This window comes from Mastigoproctus giganteus, chromosome 4 (assembly GCF_048544385.1).
Source record: "Mastigoproctus giganteus isolate SK-2022 chromosome 4, ASM4854438v1, whole genome shotgun sequence".
Classification (NCBI taxonomy): domain Eukaryota; kingdom Metazoa; phylum Arthropoda; class Arachnida; order Uropygi; family Thelyphonidae; genus Mastigoproctus; species Mastigoproctus giganteus.
Window position 1 is genome coordinate 141,421,955 of NC_143578.1, and position 14,224 is coordinate 141,436,178.

At 38.1% G+C, this 14,224-nt stretch overlaps 1 protein-coding gene across 3 annotated transcripts in view; it reads right to left on the reverse strand.

Moving 5' to 3' along the window:
- Window positions 1-11,156: 11,156 nt before the first annotated feature.
- Window positions 11,157-14,224, reverse strand: part of Dbct (Dihydrolipoamide branched chain transacylase E2) — a 561,035-nt gene continuing 557,967 nt past the window's right edge. For all 3 annotated transcript variants that reach the window (XM_090372955.1, XM_090372954.1, XM_090372953.1), the window contains one exon: window positions 11,157-11,465. In XM_090372955.1, coding sequence (XP_090229081.1) covers window positions 11,298-11,465 — 168 coding nt within the window. In that variant the 3' untranslated portion in view covers window positions 11,157-11,297. The remainder of the gene's footprint in view (window positions 11,466-14,224) is intronic.

Sequence of the window (14,224 nt, forward strand, 5' to 3'; positions counted from 1 at the left end):
TTGCAATATTATGAATAGAATCACTTCTCCAGGAAGAAAGCGGAGTTGCTTCTCCCACCCTTGTCATTCACAACATATTGTACAAACTGGAAAGACTCAAATAGACAGCGTGTTCGTTAGTTCCCCAGTTTTAGGCCAAGCTGGGGTACTAGAAACCTTTTTCAGTTACCATAAAGCTCTCTATTTGAGATACTATACTAACAACTATTCGTGACTATGGCGCCTTCTATATTGACCAATGAAACAAAAGAATAAATAAATAAACCATGCCCACCAACGCTGCCTCCAAGGGTCGCAGCTGTTGAAAAGGTGCAAATGGCAAGGATTTTGGAGATATTACCTCTGAAAGCACTTAGGCATTTAATGCCTATGAAAAGCAAACATGGTTGAATTAAATCGTGCCCTCTATCTTTCTTTTATCAAAATTTCTCACTCACTCCTAATATAATATACATATATCTTAAAAATCACTTGTCTCGGGAAAAGAAAACCCAATGAGAGAAATTAAATATTAAGGAATAACTAAAAATTAAACTAAAATATTATTTTTAGGGTACCCGAATAATTAAATTCATCTACTGTGCTGTGTCTTAGGTCTAGTAATTTCATGTGTTCTATGGTCAATTTGCCTGTTTTGCTGGGGAAGGGGGACCCTTGCTATCTACACCTCAGACCAACTAACTTCTCTCATCAATGGGATTTGAACCCGGGACTTTTCCACCCGGTGTGGGATAGTAACGATTCCATTGTGCTACCCACACAGACTTATATTAAGGAATAAGATGTTGTGTAGGGTTGAACTTGAGGGCCACAAAGCACCGAAATATCCATGATTTTTTTGCCCCCGTTGAGAATTCCTGATATAGATGTAAGAAAAGAACAGAAAAGAAAAAAACTGACTTGAATAAATAATACAAAGATTTCTCAGATAACATAAGAGGAGAAAAAAGCAGTGTGTATTGGAACTTAAGAACAAGTTTGATCTTCTGAAGACCTTTCAGGACCAACATATTGACGAGGAATATAACAATTTTCTGAAAGTGATAAAGCCCGAGAAACCTATTGGTAAAAAGAAATCAAAAGAAAAAATTAGTCAAGAAACACTTGTCACAATGAACCGAAGACGACAAATGAACAGCAAGATAAACACTGACAAGGACAACTATAAAGAATTATATAAGGAGCAAGGGAATGATGCTAGCAGTGGGGAAGATAAATCACAAATTAGCAACAGATACAACATATCCGATATCCTTCCTGATGAGGCAGAATATGCATTGAGGAAAATTAATAAACAGAAAGCCCCGGGTGAAGATTAAGTTACTGTAGGGTTGTTGAAATTGAACTGGCAAGATTCAAAATACATTATGAAAGGCGTGACACCTAAGGAGTGGAATAATGCAATTATAATTTTGCTGCATAAGAAAGGAGATAAATCAGAAATTGGAAATTACAGACCAATTAGCTTGCTGTCCCACATCTACAAGTTGTTCACAAGGGTAATTACTAACAGATTAGAAAGAATACTTGATGAGAATCAAGCAAAAGAGCAAGCTGGATTTAGGACAGGATTCTCAACTTCATGTAATATCTCAGTTAATGGAGAAAGCAAATGAATATAAAACACCATTATGCCTGGCATTTGACACCATACAGCATAAGACAATGTTTCGGGCAGTGGAAAAACAAGGCATAGATAGCCCATACATTATGATTTTGAAAAAAATATGTCAATGCTATCTCCTTTATTAGATTAGACAAAGACAGTACCAAATTTAAAATTGAGAAAGGAGTTTGGCATGGAGACACAATATCTCCAAAGCTGTTTACTGCTGCCCTTGAGGAAGCTTTCAGAAGATTGGACTGGTCACCAGAAAGGAGTCAATATGAATGGAGAGTACCTAAGTCATTTACTATTTGCAGATGCCATTGTGATCGTAAGCGACAATCCCAAAGAATTAGACAAAAATCTTAATCAGTTGTGCAGAGTTAAGTAAAGGATTTCAGACTAAAAGTGAATATGGCTAAAACAGTAATTGAAAAGGTGGATTCATATACTTATCTGGGACAAGTCATTAGCTGTAATAACGATAAATGGCTGGTAATACAGAGAAGAATAAATTTTGGATGAATAGCATTCAGGAAATATAGTCACATACTGAATAGTAATATCCCAATTTGTGTGAAACATAAGATAATGAACCAATGTATACTCCCCACCATGACTTACGGAACTGAAACTTGGGCACTCAGCAAAAGAATGGAATGAATTATATTACGAATCAGATTATTCGATAAGAAGATAAATACATGGATTAGGCATCAAACACAAATAAAGGGCATTCTTATCAAAACTAAAGAACTGAAATGGTCTTGGGCAGGACACAGCTTGAAGACATGATGACAAATGGACTAAGAAAATAACAAAAAATAACATTTTGTGCAATGGATGGCCACTGCACAAAACAGAAGGTTTGTTTGTTTATTATTTGGTTTTTAGGAGCATTAGCAACTAAGGACATATTGTTCCGGGGATATGTGGTGGTCATTCTCTGACCTTTCCGCACCCTCCGTATTTGGTTGGCACAGGCTCTTACCCCAGTCTAATCAAGAAGCATGTGCTATGCACTGCTGCTCCTGCCCACCTGGCTACAGAGGTGCCACAAAACAGAAGGAACTGGAAAGTTGCTGGAGAGGCCTTCATCCTGCAGTGGATTGAAAATGGATGATCATGATGCCGACATTGTAGGAAAAGCGGGAACATGGTATTGGGCACAAGTGATGCCGAAGTTTAAATGAGAAGTACAATGTATACATGAAGGCCAGACAGGAGAGGAGAGGTTAGGTGCTTAGTTTAGAAGCATATCTAAAATAGTGCATCCAATTCCACATGGGTGATGAGTGCAATTCTGAGTCAGTTTGGTGTGATGTAAGCACTGAGAAAACAAAATTGAGTGTAGGACTGTGATGACTAACCAAACATCTATACAGGTAAATGGAGTGGACAAGCAAATCAGAATGTCTCATAATGGGTGATTTGGATTTATATGGGATGCATATAAATTATCACGTGATCCAGAAGCCTATGGTAGATATAAATTAGTTTTGTAATCAAGTCAGAAAGGAGGTTAGGCAAGCTAAGACAGATTATGAGAAGTCTCTGGCAAAGAAAAACAGTAAAGACCTCTGCTTATATTAACAGTAGGAAGGGGTAGAATCACATGGGCCATTTGATGTCTATGGGTTAACATGTTTATGACACTGCTCAAGTTGTGGACAAATTAAATAGGTGTTTTGCATGAGGACTTGTTAGGGAGGGGAATTCCAGAAGTTTATCAGACTTTAACGTGGAGCTAAATGACTTTGTGATAACTGAAAGGAAAGTGTTGGAGAAATTGTTTACGATGGTCACGAAAGAGCAGCTGGATGGAATCTATCTAATTATATTAAACCCTTAGCCATAATTATAAGAGCATCCTTGGATTCCCTATGGACTAGAGATGTGTGAATATATCCCCAATTCATAAAGGGGGATCAAAATGGAACATGAGTAATTACAGACCTGTTTAGGTTAACATTTGTTCCAGTGAAAATAATGGAATCACTGGTTAAAGAAGTAATGCAGGACCATCTGGATACACATGCAATTATACTGAAATGACAACATGGATTTGTTAAGGAGCGGTCTTGTGTAACCAACCTGATAGGTTACTATGATGCAATGAACTGGATGCAAAAAATAATTTTGACACTGCATACTTAGATTTCAGGAAAGCTTTTAATACTGTTGCACATATAACACTGCTACAAACTGGAGAAATTCTGCATTAAGGGCAAGTTGCTGCTATGGATAAAGGAATGGTTAAGTGGAATACGAGTGGTTATTAATGGGCACTGCTCTTTCTGGACTAATGTTATTAGTGGAGTTTCAAAAGGTTCAGTGCACACGATTGTTGTTAATCAATATACCTTCATCAATATCAATGATATTGATGAAGGTATATCAAGTTTAATGTCTAAATTTGTGGATTAGAAAGGTTATATATTAGAAAGATGATAGAAAGGTTGGCTGATTGGTTAATAATGGTCACGAGGACCAAGACTTCAACTGCTACTGCAACAAGATCTAGGAAAATTGGGTCGATGGGTTGAGAAATGGTAGTTGAAGTTGACAAATGGAAGGTACTGCATATGGGTATCAATAACCGCTGAGTAACTATCAAGTTTGTAGTACTACTCCCAGTGTAGTGGAGAATGAAGAAGACCTGGTGCTAATTGTGCAGTGCAGACATGCTGCCAGGACAGCTGACAGGGTCTTGTCAATAATATACAGAAACTTTGCTAGCAGGGAATAAGGCAGTGATTTTTCTTTTGTATTGTATACAGGTCTGTAGGCCACACTTTAGGAAGGATGTGGATCTGCTGGAATGGGTGCAGAGAAAGGTAACGAGGCTGGTGAAGGGAACAAGAGGGTACTCTTACTAAACACTGCTTTTGCTTACAAGAGACATACCTGAAGGCAAATGAAAACCCTTCGCTTCGTAACACTACTGTCATTCGAAAGGACAGAACTGGGGATGGACCTGCTCATGGGGGTGTTGCTATAATTCTGGGCAACCCTACCCCATATCAAACTATTGCGCTCACCACCAACATAGAAGCTGTAGCGGTTCGCCTTACAGTAGGGTTCTTAAGTCTGCTCAGTTTATTTGCCAACTGGGGCTGATATCTCCCAGAGAGACCTTGATGATCTCATTGTGCAGCTGCCTACTCCTGTCTTACTCCTGGGCGATTTCAATGGTCATAACACCCTGTGGGGTAGTGTAAATGTTAATGGAAGGGGACGTGTCATAGAGCATATGCTCAATGACAATGACCTATCCCTTCTAAATGTGGGAACAAACACCTTTTTCCACATGCCTACCTGTACGTTCTCTGCTATTGACCTCTCTATATGCTCTCCCTCTCTGCTTCCTTCAATCACTTGGGAGGTAGAGGAGAATCTTAATGGAAGTGATCACTTCCCCGTGATAACCAGCCTACTTAAAGGGACGCCATGCTCACCTTTTAGGTTACCACCATTGCATATTGATCAGGCTGACTGGAACACCTTTCAACACCTGGTAGACTTTAACATCAGTACAGTCAGTCGGGAGCCTATCAATGACGCAGTGGTGTACATCACAGAAAGCATTATCCATGCAGCTGCAGCTACAATTCAGAAAACATCTACCCGGTTTCCACCATTTCCAAAACCTTGGTAGAACACTGAATGCACAGCAGCAAAAAAGGCACAAAATAAAGCTTGGGGGATATTCCGACGATATCCTACCACAGCCAATCTTCAAACGTGAATGCGCGATATATTCATCGTCAGAAACAAAAGGAATCGTGGGTCCGCTTTACATCCACCATTACCCAGTCAACCAACAGTAAAGCTATCTGGGACAAAATCCGGAAAATGAAGGGTAAATATACATTGCACCCTTCATCGGTCCTGGAGTATAATGGATGCGTTTTTGCAGACCCAACTGCAATAGCTAATGTACTTGGGGAGACCTCTGCCATCTCGTCAACATCTGCTTACTCCCCAGAATTTCTGGTCTGGAAAGATAAATTTGAAAAGCAGCCAATTAACTTTAAATCTAAAAGGTCTCATCCCTATAACGGGCCCTTTACCACGGAGGAGTTAGAAACAGCTCTAACTCTTACCAAGGCAAGTGCTGCTGGACCAGATCTTATCCGTTATGATATGATCAAACATCTGCTGCAAAATCCATGGACTAACTGTTTTTTCTATACAACAGAATATTTCAAGAAGAGCAGTTTCCGGATTCCTGGCAATTGTGCTTGCCTTTCCTAAGCCAGGAAAGGATCCAAAAATCTCAACGAACTATTGCTCTGACTAGCTGTCTGTGCAAAATTCTGGAGAGAATGGTCAATGCTTGCCTTATATGGTATTTGGAGGCTAATGGGTTCCTCTCCAGATTTCAGTGCGGCTTCCGTAGGAATAGGTCAACTTTGGACCATTTAATCAGGCTCGAAACTTCCATTCGAGATGCCTTTTTAAAACGAGAACACCTGGTGTCAGTGTTCTTCGATATGGAAAAAGCGTATGACGCAACTTGGAGATTTGGAATTTTAAAAGACCTCTACAGCATCGGCCTTAGAGGTAATCTCCCCAATTTTATTAAAAACTTTTTATGTCACCGTTCTTTCCAAGTCCGTGTAGGATCTACTCTCTCGCTCTTTTAGTCAAGAGGAGGGAGTACCTCAAGGATCCATTTTAAGTGTCACGCTTTTTGCCATTAAAGTGAATTCCACCACAGAACAACTTCCTCCAACTGTAAACTGTGCCCTCCATGTTGACGATTTTAGCATATTCTGCCATTCCTGCAACATGAGGGTAATTGAGAGGCAACTGCAACGTGCCATTGACCATTTGAACTCATGGGCAACGAATAACGGGTTCAGGTTCTCTCCACAAAAGCCTGCATGCATTTTTGCAGAAAGCGCAATCTTCACCCTGAACCTGAACTGAGGCTTGGACAAAATGCTATCCCAGTAGTACCTGAGACTAGATTTTTGGGGCTTATATTAGATAAAAAGCTGACCTTTCTAGAAACACATCCGTCAACTATGTGCGAAGTGCACGAGAGGTTTGAATATCCTACGTGCAATCTCACATTCTTGGGGCGCTGACCGATGTACCCTCGTGTGCCTCTATCGTGCACTCTTACGATCTAAGTTAGATTACGGGTGCCAGGTATATGCGTCCTCTAGACTCAGCGTACTCCAATGGCTGGATCCTATCCACCATCAGGCGATCCGTATTGCCACTGGAGCATTTCGAACTTCTGTCCATAGCCTCTATGTCAAAGCGAATGAGCCCTCGTTATCACTTCGCAGGAAACAGTTGTCTCTACAGTATGCTTTGAAACTGAAATCCCTGCGAGACCATCCAACGTGGACACCCGTTTTTGAGCCACGTTGGGGAAAATCTGTACAACATTCACCAGACTGCCAATCAACCATTCGGTATTCGTATCCAAAGGCTACTCAATGATTTGAACATCACATTAGACAATGTTGCCCCATCGCCAGGGCAACCTTTTCCACTCTGGCATGCTCGTGTCCCAAACTGCAACTTCTCCCTTAACAATTGGAGAAAGGACAATACTTCATCCACCGTCTATCTGCAGCTCTTTTTAGCTGAGCGCTCGAAACATGCTGACTTCTTGCCCATCTACACAGATGGCTCGAGGTCAGAAATGTCTGTCAGATCTTCAGCTGTTTTCCCAGACACCACGGTATCTGAGCAGATCTCCAACGAATGCAGTGTGTTCACTGCAGAGCTGCATGCGGTTGAGCTAGCCTTATATCGTATACAAACCACCCACCACAAAAAATATATTATATATACCGATTCTCTGAGTTCATTGCAGGCTTTATCATCGATGAGGTTCAACCCTCATCCTGTCCTGACCCGGATACAGCAGAAGCTGCACTTCCTTGCAGAATTCAAATTTGATGTTCATTTCTGCTGGATCCCAGGCCACATTGGGATCTCAGGAAATGATTTGGCAGACACTGCAGCCAAATAAGCGAACCTATTTAACTCTTGCCTGTCAGTCCCCTATACAGACTACAGGCCAGTAATCCGAAAGAAACTGGTATCCCAATGGCAACACTCATGGCATGGACAGACTACAAACAAGTTATATGAGATTAAGCCTGTAATTGAACATTGGCAGTCTAGTCTGTGCAGGAACCGAAAAGAGGAAGTTGTTCTATCTCGACTCCGCATAGGACATTGTCACTTGACACATTGCTATCTGCTGAGGGCAGACTATCGTCCTATGTGTAGAAATTGTGACACCATTTTAACAGTCCGTCATATTTTAATCGAATGTCCGTCTTTTTATAATGACTGCCGTTTATGTTTTAGCCATCTGTCTGAACCTTATACACGCAGACAGATTTTATTGGACAATGACAACGTGTCAGCTGTTTTTAAGTTTTTACAACTTATTAATCTAAATAATTCTATCTAGTATATTTTTATCGTTTTATGTTATATGAATGTTTTATATCGTATATTCTTTTACAATAATATACAAATAATTTTATATTCTACATCCTTTTGACTTGGCGCATTATAGCCTTAAATGCTAATGCGCCATAAAACTCTAAAACAAACAAACTTAGTACCTTACATGGGTTGAAGGTTGAGAAGATAAAAGATATTTGTTGACATTAGATTTAACTGCTGTAGATCGTAATTTTCAGGAAATATGTATGAAGAAAGGTTGTTCCAAAAACTGAAGTTGCACAATAAAAGGATGTTGACCAGTTGTAGCACTTGCTTGAACTGCTCTGGAAGAGAATGGGAATTATTGAAGCCATTTCAGAAGAACAGTGCCCATGGAAGTATCTGTAGAAAAGGCATGCAGTAGAAACAGAATGTCTATGAGACAGAGCAGAGAGACTCTGTTAGAGATGAATCATTAATTAACTTTTGAATGGAACCTAGTAGATTCTGGTCAAAAGAGGGAGAGGTTTTGAGGGGGCACCACCCCCAGATGTGGGAACAATATTCCATGGTAGGGGAGATCTGTGATTTCTTCAGAGTAAACAGCTTTTTGGAAGCAAATAATGCTGAGAGCAAAAGAGAAAACCCAGTTTTTTGTGCTTATTGCCAAGAGAGATTAGAAGTCAGGATAATTAATCCCCAATATAGAGATATCTTGTCTAGAACTTGGAGTGTCTTCAAAGATACACATAGGAGCAGAAGAATTCTTTTTGCAAGATATGGCAGGCCAAAGTTTTAGGTTTAAAATCAACTTAGTTATCTTGGCACCACTGGAGATCAGCATTTAAGGAATTGGTAGTTGGATATTTGAAAAGTTTAAGCTGCAAGGTAAGGTTTCTCAAACTGGAAGGTGGAATGTAACTGCTATCATTAGCAAAACTACGGTTAGGATTTCCGGTCAATGGAAGAAATTCATTAATATACAAGAGGAAAAGAAAGAACTGAACCTTGTAAAATACCAGCATTAGTGGAAAAGTTAGAAGACAGAGTACCATCACCTGCAGCAAGCGATCACCTAGAAAACTGGTTAACCAATTAAGAAAAACAGTTGGCTGTTGGTGTTGGATCGATGATGCTACTCTGTAGAACAGCAGCATCAGGAAAGCCCTCCTTGGGCAGATTAGCATATTATGATAAATTGCTTGCTAAGACCAGTCTTGTGTTTTTGATTTTCTTATATGACACCAATAGAGGGCATACCATCAAAGTCTACAGATAATAGAAAGATTGTTACTGTAGTTAAAGCCCAGCACTTTGCATATCAATAAACTACTAAACTACAGTAAACCCTTGCTAATCCAGATCGAAATATGAAATTTTCTGTTTACAGTTTAAAAAATATTGAGGAAAGACGTGCGGAAGTTTGCCTTTAGCCAGTGGGTGGTTGATTGCTTCCATCTGTCATTGTTGAGGGTGATAGCTTAAACAGATTCAAGGCAGAACTAGACAAACATTAGAGTACACTGAAAGACACGCAAGATTTAAGAAGATGACTCCCTCTGACTGCGCAAAGAGAGGCAGAACATATATATCGCATTGTCTTGCGTGATGTTCAGTATCATTGTTGACTTTGAATTGGACGAATGTTATTGCTTATATCGCTTCATGTGGGTACTTTTTTTTATACATTTAAGTAATGTATATATTTTTTAGATCTTTTCGCAGAAAAGCTTGCTCTATTAGTTTTACTATTCATGGTGTATTCAGTGACATAACAGGGCTTGCCATTGAGAAGTTCTGCATGAGTGGATTTTAGGGAGGCAGGCCAACTGGACTTCTCCTAAATCTTCTGTAATAGAAAGATATTGGATCCATCAGTGTTTTAGACTGAGTATTTGATAACACACAGAATACCTGTTCCCCCTCTAAGACCCTATATCATTTATCTATATCACTAACTATATCATTTAATCTTCCATATATTTCTATCCTAAGTTTTTATGCCTTTTAAGGCTATCTTTTGGTTCACTAATACGGATGATCTCTCATGCATTTAATCCAGATTAGCAAAGATAAGTAGTGCAGAAAAGTATCTTTATTAAATCTTTCAGACTTAGTAATAATATTCTTGAACTTAATTAAATGTTTATTAGACTTGCCCGCAATTTCGAGAATATAAAACACTCTGTAGAACAATTTTAAGAATTGTTTTACATGCCAACAAACATATTCATATTAATTGTAAATTCTTCTATAGACTAGATAACTTTATTTCTGGATTTATCATTAATTTTTTAAATATTTTTCCAATCATCCAGCTTTTCATCTAACAAAGAATTCATATGATGATTAATTACTATATTTAATAACAATGAAAATTTTGAATTTAAAATTTTGATTTTAATAACAATGAGAATTTTGATAATTAATGTTTATTTAGCTTATAGCCCAAACAACTATACATTTAAGTAATTATATATTTTTTAGATCTTTTTGCAGAAAAGCTTGCTCTATTAGTTTTACTATTCATGGTGTATTCAGTAGGTAAGAAAAAGTGTGGGGGGGACATGCTGCATGAAGCAATGAAATTTTTGGATATGGCATACACATGGTAAGAATATACCCAGATCCTTGACATAACGTGGCCTCGACAATGCTCCCTGCATACACACTACTCAGACTCCTCCCTCCAGTTACTAGCTGGCATAGTAGATGTAGCAAGATTATACACTAGCTGATCTGGAGGCCTCCTAAAGAGGTGTACTAACTAGTGGCCAGCCTGCAAACACTGTTTTAGAGCTGTACCCTCAAAATGTAAGGAAGATTGGATCTTGCCATGATGTTCATAATAACCTCAAAAGTCATCAGTCATACTGCATAATGGAAGAGACGGGGAAATGTATAGTTGTTTGGTATAACTTGTAAGTAATGTATAACTTCAGGCATCTTACCGATACCCATCATCAGACACCTGCTTGCTGAGCATAAGAAAGAATTGTATCTTTTGCTTTGTGGTCATAGGAAGAAACATATGAATAAAGAGTATTATAAATATTTTTATAATACTCTTTATTCATGTATATATTATTCATTATATACATTATTCATTAAACAAATCTCCAAATGAACAAGCAATATACTTTATTTCTTCTCAAAAAAATTCTATCAAGTGACTGTGATAAATGTAAAAAAAAGTTTGAAAACATGATAAATTAGTCAATATACAATTTATTTGAAAATTTTTTTTGAAATTCCATAAAAAGAATCATTTCATGCTTAATAGCATTGATGTTGGATTTTCAAGATAGGATTTCCACAGATTGGAAAACTGACACATTGTAGCACCATCGATTATCCTATGATCAGCTGACCAACTAACATGCATTACATGAACTTTCACCACCTTGTCATTAGTATCAAAACGAGGAACTTCCTAAGGGTTTAAGAAATAAAATCTGATAAGTTATTCAAACATACGTTTTTGCAAACGATATACCTAATGATACTCATAATCTATCATATTTAAATAAGCATTCCTAGAATGAAAACAGTTCCTTACATTAAATGTAGAATTTTAATTATTAGGCATAATAAAAAAAAAAAAAATTCTTGAGTGGCTGATGGATTTATGCTAAATAGCACAATAACTTTCTGATAACCTATAAGGAACACTCTGAGGTCAGCAACACTAAAATCTATATAAAATTGACAACTTCTTGAAAAAAACCTTACATTCTCTTTAATGGTATGACTAATCATGCTTAGACTTTAAATACCCATCAGAGAACAATGATCTTCTTCAGCATTATGATTCCTGACCTTCCAGGAAGATGTTCTGAAACCTTCAGTGTCTAGTTGGCCCAAAGGGAAGCACCACCCATTACTGTGCTATAATTCTGTTATATTTTAAATACAAATGTCATATGGGGCATTTTCATCTTCAAAAACTGAGTTTCCTCATAATATATTATAATTTTATCAAATAAATTGAGCTGTGTAGATGTATGCAGCAGTCAATGCGTGCTATTTTTACTTTCTGGAACTATATACAGTCCATTCCGGTTATTTGGGACACATCGGGACTAGTGCATTTTGGCCCGATTATCCGAAGTTTCACATAAATAGTTAAAAATACAATGTATCCCCCCCTTTTTACAATTGGTTCGCTGTACAATCAAATCACATTACGACAAACACAACATAGTAAAGTACCACCGTTCACTATACGATGTGCAGTAAGCGCCGATCATTATGATCACGTTTGTGAATTGAATTTTAATTCTATTAAACAACGATTCTAATTAGCGATAATAGGAGGAATAGTATCCACAGGCTATAAAAGCAAAGATATATTAAGCAGAAACCTTACCAATTAAAAAATACGTGAGAATCGTATCAGAATAATTAATATGTACTGTAATATGTACATACGAACTAGTTGACATTTCTGTTCACTGACATTTGTCGGTGGGGGTTAAAATTTAAAACAGTAAAAAATAAGCAATCAATAACAAAGAACACGGCACACAAATTGCAAGTAACACAATATGAGCAAGTGAGAACCGAGTAATGAGTTACAAAGCTTTAAAAATACGAATGAAGAGAAGATCTGAAAATTAATTTTTTTTATATGATTGAAGATTTCATGGAAGTGTAAACACATTTCACCATAATAACCCACAGAATTCCAGCTGTCGGTATTATCACAAGTTCAGTAAGATCGAGTTTACTGTCCATTTCACTAACAGAAAAGCCCAATAAACAGGTGACTGCTAATTGTTTTTATTGCATTATGGATGTGACCTCCAGAATTTCGACCGAACTACGTGGTACCGTCGGAGGCAATCATAGGGTAATCTCCAGTGCTGCGGTCTCCTGCCCCGATTAAACGGCATGCTGTCCCAATTAAGCAAAGTAAACTCTGGCTATTTTCTCGATTGGTTTCTGTTTTTTAAGATTTGCCCCGATTAACCGGTGGCCCAAATAACCAGAATCCACTGTGTGTGTGTGTGTGTGTATTATCAGACACTCAGTCTAAAACACTGAGGGATCCAATTTCTTTCTATATCAGAAGATTTAGGAGAAGTCTGATTGGCCTGCCTCCCTAAAATCCACTCATGCACACCTCGATGATAAGCCCTGTTACGTGGCAACAAACATGTAGAGTGGTTCTCTTCAAGACACCTGGTCAGCACGAAGAGGAAAAGACCAAACCCTCCAGCACATGACAGCACAACGAAACAAATGGCCCCCAGTCCCCAGCGGCTTTCACTCCCCCTCTTACGGCAGTGAGAGGATCAGAGTGGAAGCAGAGGATGCTAAGAATCTGGGTACGACCAGGCTGCCATGCGCAGACATTGAACTTGCTCTTTTACAACATAAGATCGCTCATAGGTGAATACAGGATATTAGAGCTGGAAAGGGAATAAGAAAATGTGAATTGGAATATCATCGGTTTTGCTGAAACAACAAGAAGAAATGAATCACTTAAGTTTATCAAGTGGAAATCTACTGTAGAACGTTGGAAAGAGCGAAAGGAGCAAAAGTGGAGTTGACTTTGTGGTCCATAAAGATATAAAAAACAACATTTTGAAATTCAAAAGTACATCACCAAGGGTGTCAAGACTAGTACTCATGATTTCTAAGAGGTACAAGCTAAAGTTTATAATGATTTATGCACCAACATCAGCCATGATGATGAAGAGGTTGAAGAAATATATACCGAAATTGAGTCTTTTAGATGAGCAGAAAACCCACTACATTATCATTATGGGGGACTTCAATGCTAGGTTGGCAAGAGACAAAACAGTGCAGAAAGGTGAACTATAGGAAATTTTGGAATTGATGAGAGAAATGAAAGTGGAGAAAGACTTGTGGAATTTGCAGAATCTCGAGGATTGTCAGTAATGAACACTTTTTTCAAGAAAAGGGTGAACAGAAAGTGGACATGGAAGAGCTCAAATTAACAACTAATGAAATTGACTTCATCCTTACTAACAAGATATATCGTGAATGTTACCATCCTCAACAAGGTAAATGTTGGAAGTGATCACAGAATGATAAGATGCACACTGATATAGATGTAAGAAAAGAAAGGAAAAAACTGACTCAAGTAAATAATACAAAGGTCTTTGAGATAACAGAAGAGGAGAAAAAGCAGTATGTACTAGAACTTAAGAACAAGTTTGAGCT